The sequence below is a fragment of the Sylvia atricapilla genome, chromosome 9 (genome assembly GCF_009819655.1).
Source record: "Sylvia atricapilla isolate bSylAtr1 chromosome 9, bSylAtr1.pri, whole genome shotgun sequence".
Lineage (NCBI taxonomy): Eukaryota > Metazoa > Chordata > Aves > Passeriformes > Sylviidae > Sylvia > Sylvia atricapilla.
In genome coordinates, this window is record NC_089148.1 from 5941919 (window position 1) to 5954452 (window position 12534).

At 45.6% G+C, this 12534-nt stretch overlaps 1 protein-coding gene across 1 annotated transcript in view; it reads left to right on the forward strand.

Annotated features, from left to right (window-relative positions):
* Window positions 1-6027: 6027 nt before the first annotated feature.
* The window catches only part of PLA2G4A (phospholipase A2 group IVA), a 58370-nt gene continuing 51863 nt past the window's right edge, over window positions 6028-12534 (forward strand). The window contains exons 1-3 of the mRNA XM_066324693.1: window positions 6028-6064; window positions 9932-10034; window positions 10194-10326. Coding sequence (XP_066180790.1) covers window positions 10294-10326 — 33 coding nt within the window. The 5' untranslated portion in view covers window positions 6028-6064; window positions 9932-10034; window positions 10194-10293. The remainder of the gene's footprint in view (window positions 6065-9931; window positions 10035-10193; window positions 10327-12534) is intronic.

Below are 12534 nucleotides of genomic sequence, written 5' to 3' on the forward strand. Positions count from 1 at the left end.
TTGATATAGAGAAAATTATACTGGATATTAGGAAGAAATCCTTTCCTGTGAGGGTGGTGAGGCCCTGGCACAGGGTGCCCAGAGAAGCTGTGGCTGCCTCTGGATCCCTGGAAGTGTCCAAGGCCAGGCTGGACAGGGCTTGGAGCCACCTGGAACAGTGGAAGGTGTCCCTGCCCATGGCACAGGATAGCACTGGATGGGCTTTACGGTCACCTCAAAACCTTCTATGATTCTCTGAAATTAAATAGCTTGTTATAGGCATTAAGTCAGATCTGAGTCAAAATCACCATCTGCAAGGAATGCTGTGGGCAGGGCAAAATCTTTCTTCCCCAGCTGAGAATGACCTTTCCTGGCCACTTAGTGACTGTTTTCATTTAAGTTTTGAGTATAAATGGGGTTAAACTCACCCCCAAAGAGTTTTATTTAAACCGATCTGCTTATTTTTTGACAACTTCATGTTCTGACAAATTGACATTTTCTTTATAATAAGATTTCAAGAAAAGTGCTTGAACACCTGCACTATGTAATCTCTGCCCTGTAACGTGTCAGTCATTTCCCTTTCACCACAGAGCCAGCTCATCCATGCTTGAGAGAGCGTTTGAGTTGGCAGGGGAGGTAGTAAGTCCTTGGTGTCTTAAGAAATAGTTAAATTAGAAGCTTAGGTAGTTTGGTAAGAGACTAGTCATAGTTCATTTAAGTTTTGTGAACCAATCCTCTGTGCCTCAGAGGGGAGCATGAAAGTTCCCCTTGTGTCCCAGATTTTGCAAAGCTCTTTTAACAAGGGGATATGTAAATTTGGGGGTTCTCCCTCTCTTTGATTGCTGTCCTTTTACTTTTGAAGTCATTGTTTGTGGCTCCTTAGTGACTGAGAGTTACTGTATCCCACTCCTGAAGGCCTTGTTTAAGTTCCTGTGTTCCTATGGGTTTTGTTACTTGTGTGGGTTTTTTCTGCTTTGTGTAACCTCTGATGGCATCAAACCTCCTGATACTGGTTGAATCCCATTACAGTAAAGAAAATTTTTTTTTCTTATGATGGAGAAAACTTTCCAAGAATTTTATAAATATGTTACTTTCAGTTTTAATCCATCTCCAAAGCCTTAGTTTGGGTGCCTTAGGGAACTGGGTGTTCGTTTGTAGTGGCTTCAGTCCTTCCCTTCATCATCTCAGGGCTTGACTGTGTGTGTGGATAACATTTATCTAAAAATGAAGTGGCACCTGCTTCAAAGTTTTCTTCTTAAATCAGCAGGGCTGATTTAAAACAAACACAGCTCAGCATTTTTGCTGTGGGCACTCTGAATCCATCTGAAATGGTGGGGCAGAAAACTGAAGCCCTTGGAAAAAAGCAGGAGCAAGGCCTTGTTGGCAGGGCAGGGCTGGCAGAGCTGCCCAGGGAACAGAGAACTTGGGGAAGTTGTGAGAGCCACGGCGCAGGAAGAGGAAGGAGCTCAGGCAGGGGCAGTGAGGTGCCTGTCCCAGTGTGGTCTTTGAGCAGGAGGGTGCCACTGCTCGTCCTCTCCAATAGGACAGGACGGTGGTGGAGAGCTCAGCCAAGTCTTGTGGAGAAAATCAAACCCCCTGTGCCAACGCTTTGCCAAGATGAGGTTGCCTTCAAACACAAGCTGGCAGCTCAGGAGCCGCTTGCTCCTGAGAGGTTGTGGCTGCCCCATCCCTGGAAGTGTCCAAGACCAGTGTGGATGAGGCTTGGAGCCTGGGCTAGTGAGTGGCATCCCTGTGGGTGGAATGAGATGGTCTTCAAGGTCTTCATACATCCCTGTGGGTGGAATGAGATGGTCTTCAAGGCCCATTCCAGCCCAGCCCAGTCTGGGTTTCTGTGTAGCAGCTCAGATCCAGGGCTGAAGGTCTGCTTGGCAGGCTTGGCTGTGTGGAGCCAGGTGGGGTTTGCTCCAGGTCTGCCTTTGTTCAGCAGCCAAGGGTTGGATTCAAGACAAAGATCACTGCTGTGAAAGTACTTAATCTCTCCTCTCAAAAATAAATGTGTTGGGCATGTCTATGTTTGTGTCTGTGTGTAAAACATGTATTTATGTTACTTACTCAGACTCAAGCTTGTCAATAGCCATGAAATATTTCCATATAAATTTTACTCCCAGCATTTAAAGAGGCTGAAAAATGTTGGTGTCAGAAGTTTGTTCATGACTACTTTTACTAGAAAGTCCAGACAGATTTCCTTGAGTCACTCCAACTTTGTCATGCTTTAAGTGCTGTGACCAGAGACCAAAGGAAGTGCTGCACAATTGTCCCCTTGGCTGCAGACAGTAACCAGAGCTCGTGTTTGGAGTGAGAAGCCCCAAACCAGAAAGTTGAGTCACATTCTGCAGACATGATGAGTGGAGATGACAAAACACACCTTGTGTGTGCAGCCCTTCCTCCAGCCTGGCAGTGCCAGCAGCCTGGCTGGAGCTACAGCCTGTGCCAAAATGCCAGAAAATGCCCCAAACTGATACCAATTGAACTGAAAAAAAATATGTTGAAAGGAAATATTGACCTTACGTTCAGCTAAATTTATTTTACGTCCATTACCTGACCAGAAGCTAACTGTTAAATTTTACCAGCTCGTTCCATTTTTAGCAGTTCTTGTTGGGTTTTTGTGTGAAACTGCTGTGTAACTGCAGAAGGACTGCCAGCTGCAGTTGAAGTCTGAGTGCATCAGGCACCTTTGCATGTTGCATTCTTTCCCCAAAACCCTATAAATAATTAAATGCAAACTTATTCTAATGTTTTCCCTAGAGTTTTTGTTTTTAAACCATTCCTACTTTACAGCAGGGAGGCAAAGGAGGGGGAATGAAGGTGTGGAGAAGTCAAAGATAGGTAAAAAAACAACCTCACGAGTTCAATACAATCTTTAAAAGGCGTTGGCTGAGAAATACTTAGAGTTGGCTGAGCTCAGTGCTGTCTCCAGGGGACAGGGATGGATTTGGAATGAGATTTTTGGAGGCTGATTCTAGAGGTCTAAGTCATGCAGCAACAGTTCTTTCCACAGTACTAGTGAGGCTTCTGGAAGGGGGATCGTGAGGTTTTGACAAGGCAGCAGCTCTTGACTACAGCACAGCAGAGCAAGTGGAAAGTTTTGCCAACGTTCCAGGTAAGAAAGAAATGCAGGGGAGGTTTTTTTCCTTCCTTTCCCCCTTCACCTGAGCCTTAAAGGAACATAGTCAACAAAAAAGCTCTGCTCAGTCAGGTGTTACAGTTGAGATATCTATCATTTAATTTTAGGAGCTCTTGCATAAGTGTTTGCATTCCTGGCAAGACTTTGGAAGCTGCCGCTGGCAGTGAGTTTTTCCATTTCAGAGGGCCTGGTTCTGGGTACTTGGGGCACCCAATATCTCAGAATTCAAAAGTGAGCCTTAAGCTGGGCTTCCAATAGTGAAAATGCCCTTAAACAAATACCTTTCAAACATCCATGGAGGTGTCCAAGGCCAGGCTGGACAGGGCTTGCAGCAGCCTGGAATAGTGGAAGGTGTCCCTGCTCATGGCAGGAGGTGGCACTGGATGGGCTTCCAACCCACATCATTCCAGGAGTATATGATGGAAAGTTTATTTGTGGAATAACTAGGTTCCAGAATCCTCCTGTATAGAAATGTTGGGCATTTTTCCATCTGCTTTTCCTGATTTTACTATGCTCATAGTAAACTACCTGCAGAGATGATCATGAAATGACACAAATAATAGGTGGACTTGCGTAGTGCATTCTGATTGTTTTAGGTCTACATCCTAATTCTTTTTCATGGAACTTCCGTCAGATTTTTCACATTGCTCTTTGTTTCTTGGCTTTCTTGCTGGAAAACAAGTGAGCTGCTTCCCACATAAGCCTGACCCACACAGTGGGGATTACTGGTCAGCTGCCTGAGGTTTTCTGACCAGTTTTGAGACTCTGCCATCTAAACTCTCTGCCTTGTGGCTTTGATTTCTCTAGCAAAGGATAGTGATTGTTGCCATTTTTAAAGTGTATTCTTGGCATCTCTCAGCTGAGTTTGTTGTTCCCTCTCAAGGCTGTTTTTTATTTCCAGTGCAATTTCAGTTGAAGCAATATATGATGTTGAAGAACAGTTATTTAAACGTATTAACTCAAGGAGCTCTTTTTTTTTTTTCCTTGAATAAATGAACTCCTTATTTTGAATTTATTTAGTTCCACTTGGAAAAATCCTTTGTGAATTCGCCATACAGTGAGTTCACATATGGTGACATGGGTTTTTCTCAAAAACCTCACAGGCTGTTGCAGTGAGTGGTTTTTGTTAAGTCTCCTTTGCGTAAGCAGGATAATTGTAACATAAACCATTGTGCCCTGAATCAGTTGCCTCTTCCTCAGACCTGCAGTTGCTGTTTGTGGGGAAACTACAGCACTTGGCTGGGTTTTCAGTCCAGGGAACTTCCATGGCCAACGTGACACAGGTGGGGGGTATTCAAGCAGAGATGCTTCCAGTGTGAATATTGAATATTCCTTCTTGAATATTTCTCTTGGGGTAGCCATTCCTTGCAGAATGTAAGATAGGGAGAATGTTTTGAATCCAGCCTAATTCAGTTTTATTCAAGGACCGTGTCTGATGCCTCTGACTCACCAAGCCTTGCCTCCTGTAACCTATCTGTGGCCTGATAATTTTGCAATTTCTGTCTTTCTCACTTTTGGCCTCCAAAGTAACCTTCAGCACTAGAAAAGGTGAAATTTTACACTAGTGATGACTGTTGGGACTTTTCCAGAGTTTCAGCCCTGCTAGAGTGTTTACAGCCCTCCTTCCACTGTTGCTGTGTCACCTATACTTTCAGTAATTGCTTACAGGCTGACAGGTTATCTTTAAAAAAAGGTTCATTATCTTTTCATCTATTACCTCCCCTAAAGCAGGAAGTTGAATCTTAAAATCTCCTGTCTAGCTATGCTGTGTCAATTTCCTTGATAAGCTTCACCCCACAGTGTCCTCCAAAAATGTGGCACAAAGGTTGAACTTTTTGCCCTTCTGCTCAGAATTCTTCCTCCCACCCATGCTTCCTTAGCAAGGCATGGGGAGAGAAGTCATAGAACTACAGAATTATTGGGGTTGGAAAAGGCCTGTGCCTGATCCCCACCTTGTCACTTCCTTGGACACCCCCAGGGATGGGGACTCCACTATGGGCACTCTGTCCCAATGTCTGACGGCCTTTTCCATGAAGAAGTTCCTCCTGATGTCCAACCTCACAGCTCGAGGCCATTCCTTCTCCTCCTGTCCCTGTTCCCTGGGAGCAGAGCCTGACCCCCTGGCTGTCCCCTCCTGTCAGGGAGTTGTGCAGAGCCACAAGGTCCCCCCTGAGCCTCCTTTTCTCCAGGCTGAGCCCCTTTCCCAGCTCCCTGAGCCTCTCCTGGTGCTCCAGCCCTTTCCCCAGCTCCGTTCCCTTCCCTGGACATGCTCCAGCCCCTCAGTGTCTGTCTGGCCACGAGGGCCCAGAACTGGACACTGGACACTCAAAGTCCCTCAGCAGTGCCAGCACAGGGCACAGCCCTGGGCCTGTGGCCACACCAGGGCTGGCACAGCCCAGGGGCCATTGGCCTCTTGCCCACCTGGGCACACCTGGGCTCATTTTGAAATTCTGTCCCCAACATCCCCAGGGCCTCTTCCAGCTTCCCAGCCACTCTTCCCCTCAGCCTGGAGCTGCAGGGGGTTGGGGTGACCCAAGGCCAGGACCCAGCACTTTTTCTTGTTGCCCCTCATCCCTTTGGCCTTGGCCCATGGGTCTCCTTGGCAGAGCAGCAGACCATCTACTTTTCCGTTTGTGCTGGAAGTGGAGTGATGGGTGCTCTACACGGAGTCAGAGGTAATCCTTCCTTCTTGTGTGGGAAGCCCTAAATGAAGAAATAACATTACAGTGATTTTCCAGGATGCTAGGCAAAGTCATGTAGAAACAGAGTATTTGTTATTTCTGTTATACAATCACAGGATCAATCTTACCAAATAAAATGCTGTAATCTGATTTGATAGAAATGGAGGGTGACGTTCATACAAAAAGCCTGAGTCATTACTTAGCTTATTCTCTACCCCTTACTCTTCTCCTGATAGATTGGAAGTTAATGACTGTGCTGGTGAGTCATGCTTATTATTTTAAAAATGGTTTGTGTCTTTGATTTTTTTTAAGAAGAATTGGACAGCTTGATATAAACAACCTCCGTCTAATGATTTTTCTTACACTTATGAGGTTGTATTCTGGTGATGATATTTATATTGTGCTGTGTTTACTCATTTTCAGAGCTTTTCCACTTGGTAAGACTAACTCCAGAGTAAGCTTGTGCTCAGCATGGGAAAATTCTTGTTATCTTTTGACATATCCTATACAACTGAATTATCTGTAGGAATGCACTGAGAATGAAAATGTTCTAGTAATGATCTCTATTCGTGTGTGTATGCGGCTTCTTTTTGTGAGTTACTCTGTTATAGTTGGTCTTCCAAGACAATAATCCCTTCTCCACTTCAGTCTGTCACCTCAAGTATGAGCTGAGATCACAGAAGGCTCTTGACTCAAGGAGTGATCGAGCTGTCCACTGATAGCTTGGTACTGATGGTGTCTGAAACTGTGCCTAGCAATGCAACACCCTTGTCCTGACAGAAGGAGAGTTCACTTTTTGGTGAAAGTGAGATTTAGGCTCTCCATGACAAAGCTGAGATTTATGGCACTTGGAGAAAGGGAAAGGCTGGCTCTCTATGACACTGTCAGCTAAACTGTGGCCTGTTTGCTGTGTAATTTTGTAAACTTGGACATTGAGCAATAAAACAATGAGAATCAGAGGGTCATGGAATGATTTGGGTTGGAAGGGACCTTAATGCCCATCCAGTGCCACCCCCTGCCCTGGGAAGGGATACTTTCCCAGGTTGCTCCAAGCCCTGTCCAGCCTGGCCTTGGACACTTCCAGGGATCCAGGGGCAGCCACAGCTTCTCTGGGCACCCTGTGTCAGGGTCTCACCACCCTTGAAAGAAAGAATATCTCTCGTATGTTGAACCCAAATTTCCACTCAGTCAGTTTGAAGCCATTCTCCTTTGTCATGTCACTACAATTCCTGATGCAGAGTCCCCCTCTGGCTTCGTTGTAGGCCCCTTCACATCCTCAAAGGCTGCTGGAAGGTCTCCACACGACCTTCTGTTCTTCAGTTAACTTAATCTATTCTTTGATTACCTATAATAGACAGTTAAGCAGTCTTTGCCAGCTTAGTTAATGGTGGAAGTGCTGCCTGTGGGGTGCTTTTCCTTTAGGAAGGAATGCTGTCAGCCCCAGCAACAGCACAGTCACGGATGGTGATAGCAGCAGATATCAGGGAAACAAAACAATCTGTGTTGGTAATATCAGCGTGTCCTTGAAGATGTGTTTAGAGGCATGGCTTCCCCTGCATCTGCCAGGGGTGGGGCTCACCAACTCCAGCTCAAGTGCAGGACTTTGTGCTTGAGATACAGTCCTATATTAGTTAGGATCAGCCTGGAGGAGGCTGAGGGCAAAGCTCACCAGAAACTGCAGCTCCTTCTGAGGGGCAGCTCCAATCTCTGCTCCCTGTGACCAGAGACAGGACCCAGGGAATGGCTGGAGCTGGGCAGAGGAGGGTTTTCCTGGGTACCAGGGAAAGGTTCCTCCTCAGAGGATGCTGGGCACTGCCCAGGCTCCCCAGGGAATGGGCACGGCCCCAAGGCTGCCAGAGCTCCAGGAGGGTTTGGACAATGCTCCCAGGGATGTGCAGGGTGGGATTGTTGGGGTGTCTGTGTAGGGCCAGGGGTCAGATTGGATGATCCTTGGGAGTTCCTTCCCACTCAGGATATTCTGTGATCCCATGAAAACTTTTCCATTAGGCCATGTGGGATGGCCAGTGTGTAGGGGAAGTGTTAAGCAAGATAATTTTGGGATCACAGTTCTATTTGCTGCAGATGTTTGCAGTAAACATCCTTCAAGACTTTCTTCATGGCTCTTGATGAGCGTAATCGGGATTTCCTGCTAGTGCTGTATTTGGCTCTTCTGCCACATGATGATTTTTAGATCCTGAAATTACTCTGTGTGCTTGACCCAAACACTCCTTGGGTAATGTAGTGCGAGCTTCCAGAGGGTGCGGTGTAATTAACTGATTTGAATTAAATCCACTGTAAGGGATTAAGTATTCAAGTCACTTAAACATCTACTTTCTCTTGAGATGTCCTGCTGGCTCTGAGAAGAGCACTGTCCTCTGCCAGCCCTGGGCCCCTGAAATGGCACCGGAGCGTGTGCTCGTGTACCTGCCTGTGTTTATCACATCCTGAGAGACTCTGATTAACACAGCAAGCCAGGAGCTCCCATCTGGAGTAACGTGGCACGGGCAGGGCTGAGATGTGCCGTGCTGGTGGTTGGGGCCGTGTGGGAACCCGGGATCCCGGGGTTTGGTGTGAGGTCTCCTTGCTCCTGGCCCTGCTGTCCCCGCTGAGAGCCCTGCCCGTCGCCTGCGCTCTGCGCGGGTGTCGGGATGCAGTTGTTGATGACGTGGTTGCATTTTTGTCCATCTGCATGATCCTTGCCTCATCCAGCATGGAGGGCAGATGGCGCTTGGGGACTCGTCCTTGCCCTGCAGCCAAAGAGACTGTTGTCTGCAGAACCACGGGCGTGCTTCCTGCAGATGTTGAAACAAATGAGGCGGGGGGTTGTAGGGAGAGAGAACATGACCTCATGTCTGAACCAGTTAAGGGATCATCTGGGGAACTGAAACTCTGCCTTTAGGATGTAGGACATTAACTCGAACCAGGCTTTTCGTCCCGGATCTAACCTGTTCTCTTATTTCCCTAGAGAGAGCAGTATCCTTGGCTTGGTTTTGTGTATCCTCTCAAAGTGAGCAGGAGAGTTGGCTATGCACTTAGGGGAAATGAGTATTTTCTGGTTTTACAAATTTCCTCTCCATGATGATGACTGGGTAGCTCCTGCTGTTCCCTTTCCTGGATTGCCTTCAAAGATGGCAGCAATTCCTCCGGAAATTATATAGCTGGGCACGTTTACCATGATTCTCCAATGCTGAAGTCTTTCTTATTCACATTTCCTCAGATAAAAATGATGAAATAAACCCAGGGTGATTCCCAGCCTCAAACTATTGTTAGGGCTGACAGGAAAGGGTGGTCAGGCATGACCAGGGAAGTGCTGGAATCGCTGTCTCTGGAAGGGTTCTGAAAACATGTGGGATATTGGGACGTGGTTTAGTGATGGACCTGGCAGTGTTGGATTAATGGTTGGACCTGAGGATCTTGGAGGGCTTTTCCAACCTTAATGATTCAGTGATTAAAAAAGGACATTATAATGTTCTAGTGATTGTAATGAAACTAAATCTTTTATTGTCATGCTTTCATGTAGTTGCTCAGGAGCAAAGGTTTGGGAGTGACATAAATTGCCATTTAGGGCTTATCCTGCCATTTCAGAATTGAGCATTAGGAATCATTCCCTTGAGACCAAACCCCACATGGTGCTTCACTTCTTTTCACTTTGAAATTTCTGCTGATGGTTCAGGTCTGACCATGGTTCAGCTGGATGGGAGAACTGATCCTGTCCAGCAGTTCCCAGGGTTTTTTAGAGACGCAGAAAGATGTAACATCTTTGATGGTTGAAAACAGTTCTGGTACTTTGATGGTTGAAAACGGTTCTGACTTTGAAGGCCTCTGGTGGCCCCTGATCTTCCAGAGTGCTCAGAGAGCAGTGGTCTATGGAGAGCCTGTTGAAGAGCCATGAAGTCCTGGTTTGCAATTTGCCCCTCCAAACCTCTGTAACATCTCCAGACAGCCGGGGTTGGCTGGGAAGTTACATACAGCTCCAGTTGGAATGCCTTTCCTGGATTTACAGAGGGCAGTGTTGCTGCTCCTGCAGAGCTCACAATCCTAATCAGGAGTGTAATGCGTGGAAGCATAAATACTGCAATATATTTATGGGATAAATATAATTCCTCTCTTCTTTGTTTATCTGCAGAGCTGCTAGAAACACTGGGTTGACTGGAATTTAAGATACTTGATTTCTGCTCTTACCCTGAGGTAGAAGAAATAAACACATGACATTTCTCCAGCTCAGGCAGGTAAATACCTATATCTCCATAGCTTATGTGAAATTAAGGTCTTGTAAACAAATGAATTGTGGAAACCTTCCGAAAGAGTAGGAACTGATTTGCTCTGTAAAATATATTTTAAAAATAAGAGATGAATTTTAATTATATCTTCTTTTTTATTTATTAAAGGAGCTTTCATACTGAACTCTGCTCTGGAAAAAGGAGAAGCCTCTCCTGTGTAGGACTGAAATAGATACTTGGCAGTTGCCTTGAATAAACTAAGGCAAAAATGTCTATCATAGATCCTTATCAACACATTGTGGTAAGTAGCACTGAACCTCATATATATATATATACCATCTTCTCTGATATACACTGTCTTGTTTAATGACTTCCCTGCTGGAAGTTACTCTAAATAAGCACATAACATTGGAGTTGTTACTATTTCCTTCAAGAAATGGTAGATGTTTCTAGCTTTCTTACTTACAGTGTGGATTGGGCTAGGGCATGGGGTTTGTACTCCTCTCCTTTTTCATTAGTATCAGTGGAAGGCTAAGTTGACAATTTGGTATATTTAGATCTTAAACTGGTGTATATCACTAATGTTGGTTCAGAGAGAATCCTCAAAATATATCATGCAAACTCTGAGTGAGATGATCTGTGCCACTCAGCAGCACTCTGTGCCCCTGCTCCCTTCCTCCTATGCTTTATTCCATTATTCCTGCTGGATCCTTGTCCCAGCTGTCACTCCCTTGGGATGGCAGTGATCCAATGGATCCTGGTGAATGAGCAAAGGGCTGCTTCAATACAAAAGAAAGACAAAAATTTCTAAGGGATAAATCCTTCCCTGTGAGGTAAGTGAGGCCCTGGCACAGGGTGCCCAGAGATCCCTGTGTGCCTGCTGTGGCTGCCCCTGGATCCCTGGAAGTGTGCAAGGCCAGGCTGGACGGGGCTTGGAGCAGCCTGGACTAGTGGAAGGTGTCCCTGCCCGTGGCACTGGATGGGCTTTAAGGTCCCTCCCAACACAAACTATTCTGGGATTCCATGGAAGGATTAGAAAATCTGTTCTGTGCTGTTGGAGGTGGCCCAAGAGGAAGAAGAGGGTGAGCTCAGTCTGTGGAAGTATAAAAGTAGTAACAGGGGAAGGAGGAGGGAAATGGGAGCAGAACTGCCCTTTTGTGGGGTGAGCTGTAGCTCAGCAGCCTCTGAATGCAGCTGTGCTGGAAGTGAGTTTCCAGAGCAAACACTGGAATGGCAATTCCTGGCCAAGCCAAAATCTGGAGCCATGCTGGGTGTGTTCTTATCAGGGGTTCTCATAACAGTGCCAGGCTGACAGCAGCAACAGTGAGGTGTCTCCAGCAATAGCTGCCACACACTTGTCACAGTGTTTTACTTTGGCATGGCTAAAAATACTCCCTGTGCTTCCTAGAAGTGATTTCTTATCAACCTTGTGGTTTGTGCCCCATGCACTCACATCCTCCACACCAGTGTGCAGCCAGCAGATGTCAAACTGGCTTTTACTCCTCCCCAGTCCTGTGACCTGCTGGGAGGGAGGACAGACCTCAGGGTGATGTCTGTGTTAAAACAATACTGACTTAAATCCTTTCAGCATCAGTGCCCTCTCCTGGATGGATTGCCTGGAATGATCTGTACCTTTATGGGAGAGGTCTCTGATGCACTCGGTTATATGTCATTAAATCAGTTACATAAAAGGACTTTTTGATACCCATAACCTACAGAATGGATCTATCCTACATATATAATATAATGAATAAAAAGTGCGTAGAGTAAACGGAGTTACAACTGCCTGGGAATGCTGAACTATTGCTGATTCCAGAATCAACACTGTTCATGCAAGAGCTGATCCTTTAATTGCTTGGAAAGTGAATGGAAATCTTTGAAGTTTTTAAATTTGAAAACTGGAATCCCATTGAAATTTTGAATAGTCATGGCCAGCAGGCTCACATCAGTGCAAAAACCTTGGATTTAAATGATATTTGGCATTAAATTACTCAAAAGGATTCTACATTTTGCAGAAGTCCTTGTGCTGACTGCTGCGTGTTTTCTGATTTATTTTTTTCTCATTTTACGAAAGACTCTGAGGTATAAATTAAGATGTTCAAAAAGCTGCTGCAGGTGCAGACAGAACTGACTATTCAAAAAACGCAAAGAATTAAAGTGTGTAATACATCTTCATTTACTTTGATACGGGGGATAAATATTATACCAACGGAAAAAAAGCACTTCAAGATAAAAAAATGTGTGTAGGCACAGAAGTTTCTCTAAATTGTAATAGCCAGTGAAAGAAGAGCATGAACTCCATGAGAATCAATTACTTAAGTAAGCAGGCAAATATTTTCACTTGTCCAGCCCCATTGTTAGCTCAAGTGTCTTTAACACGAAGGAAGTAAACCCACTTTAATACTTGTGCAGTTAGCCTGTGCCAGGGCTTCCTGCTTGCCTGGCACACGGAATGCCCATGTCCTGGCGGAGCTGTGACTCAGCAGTCTGGAATATGACAAATGTGATG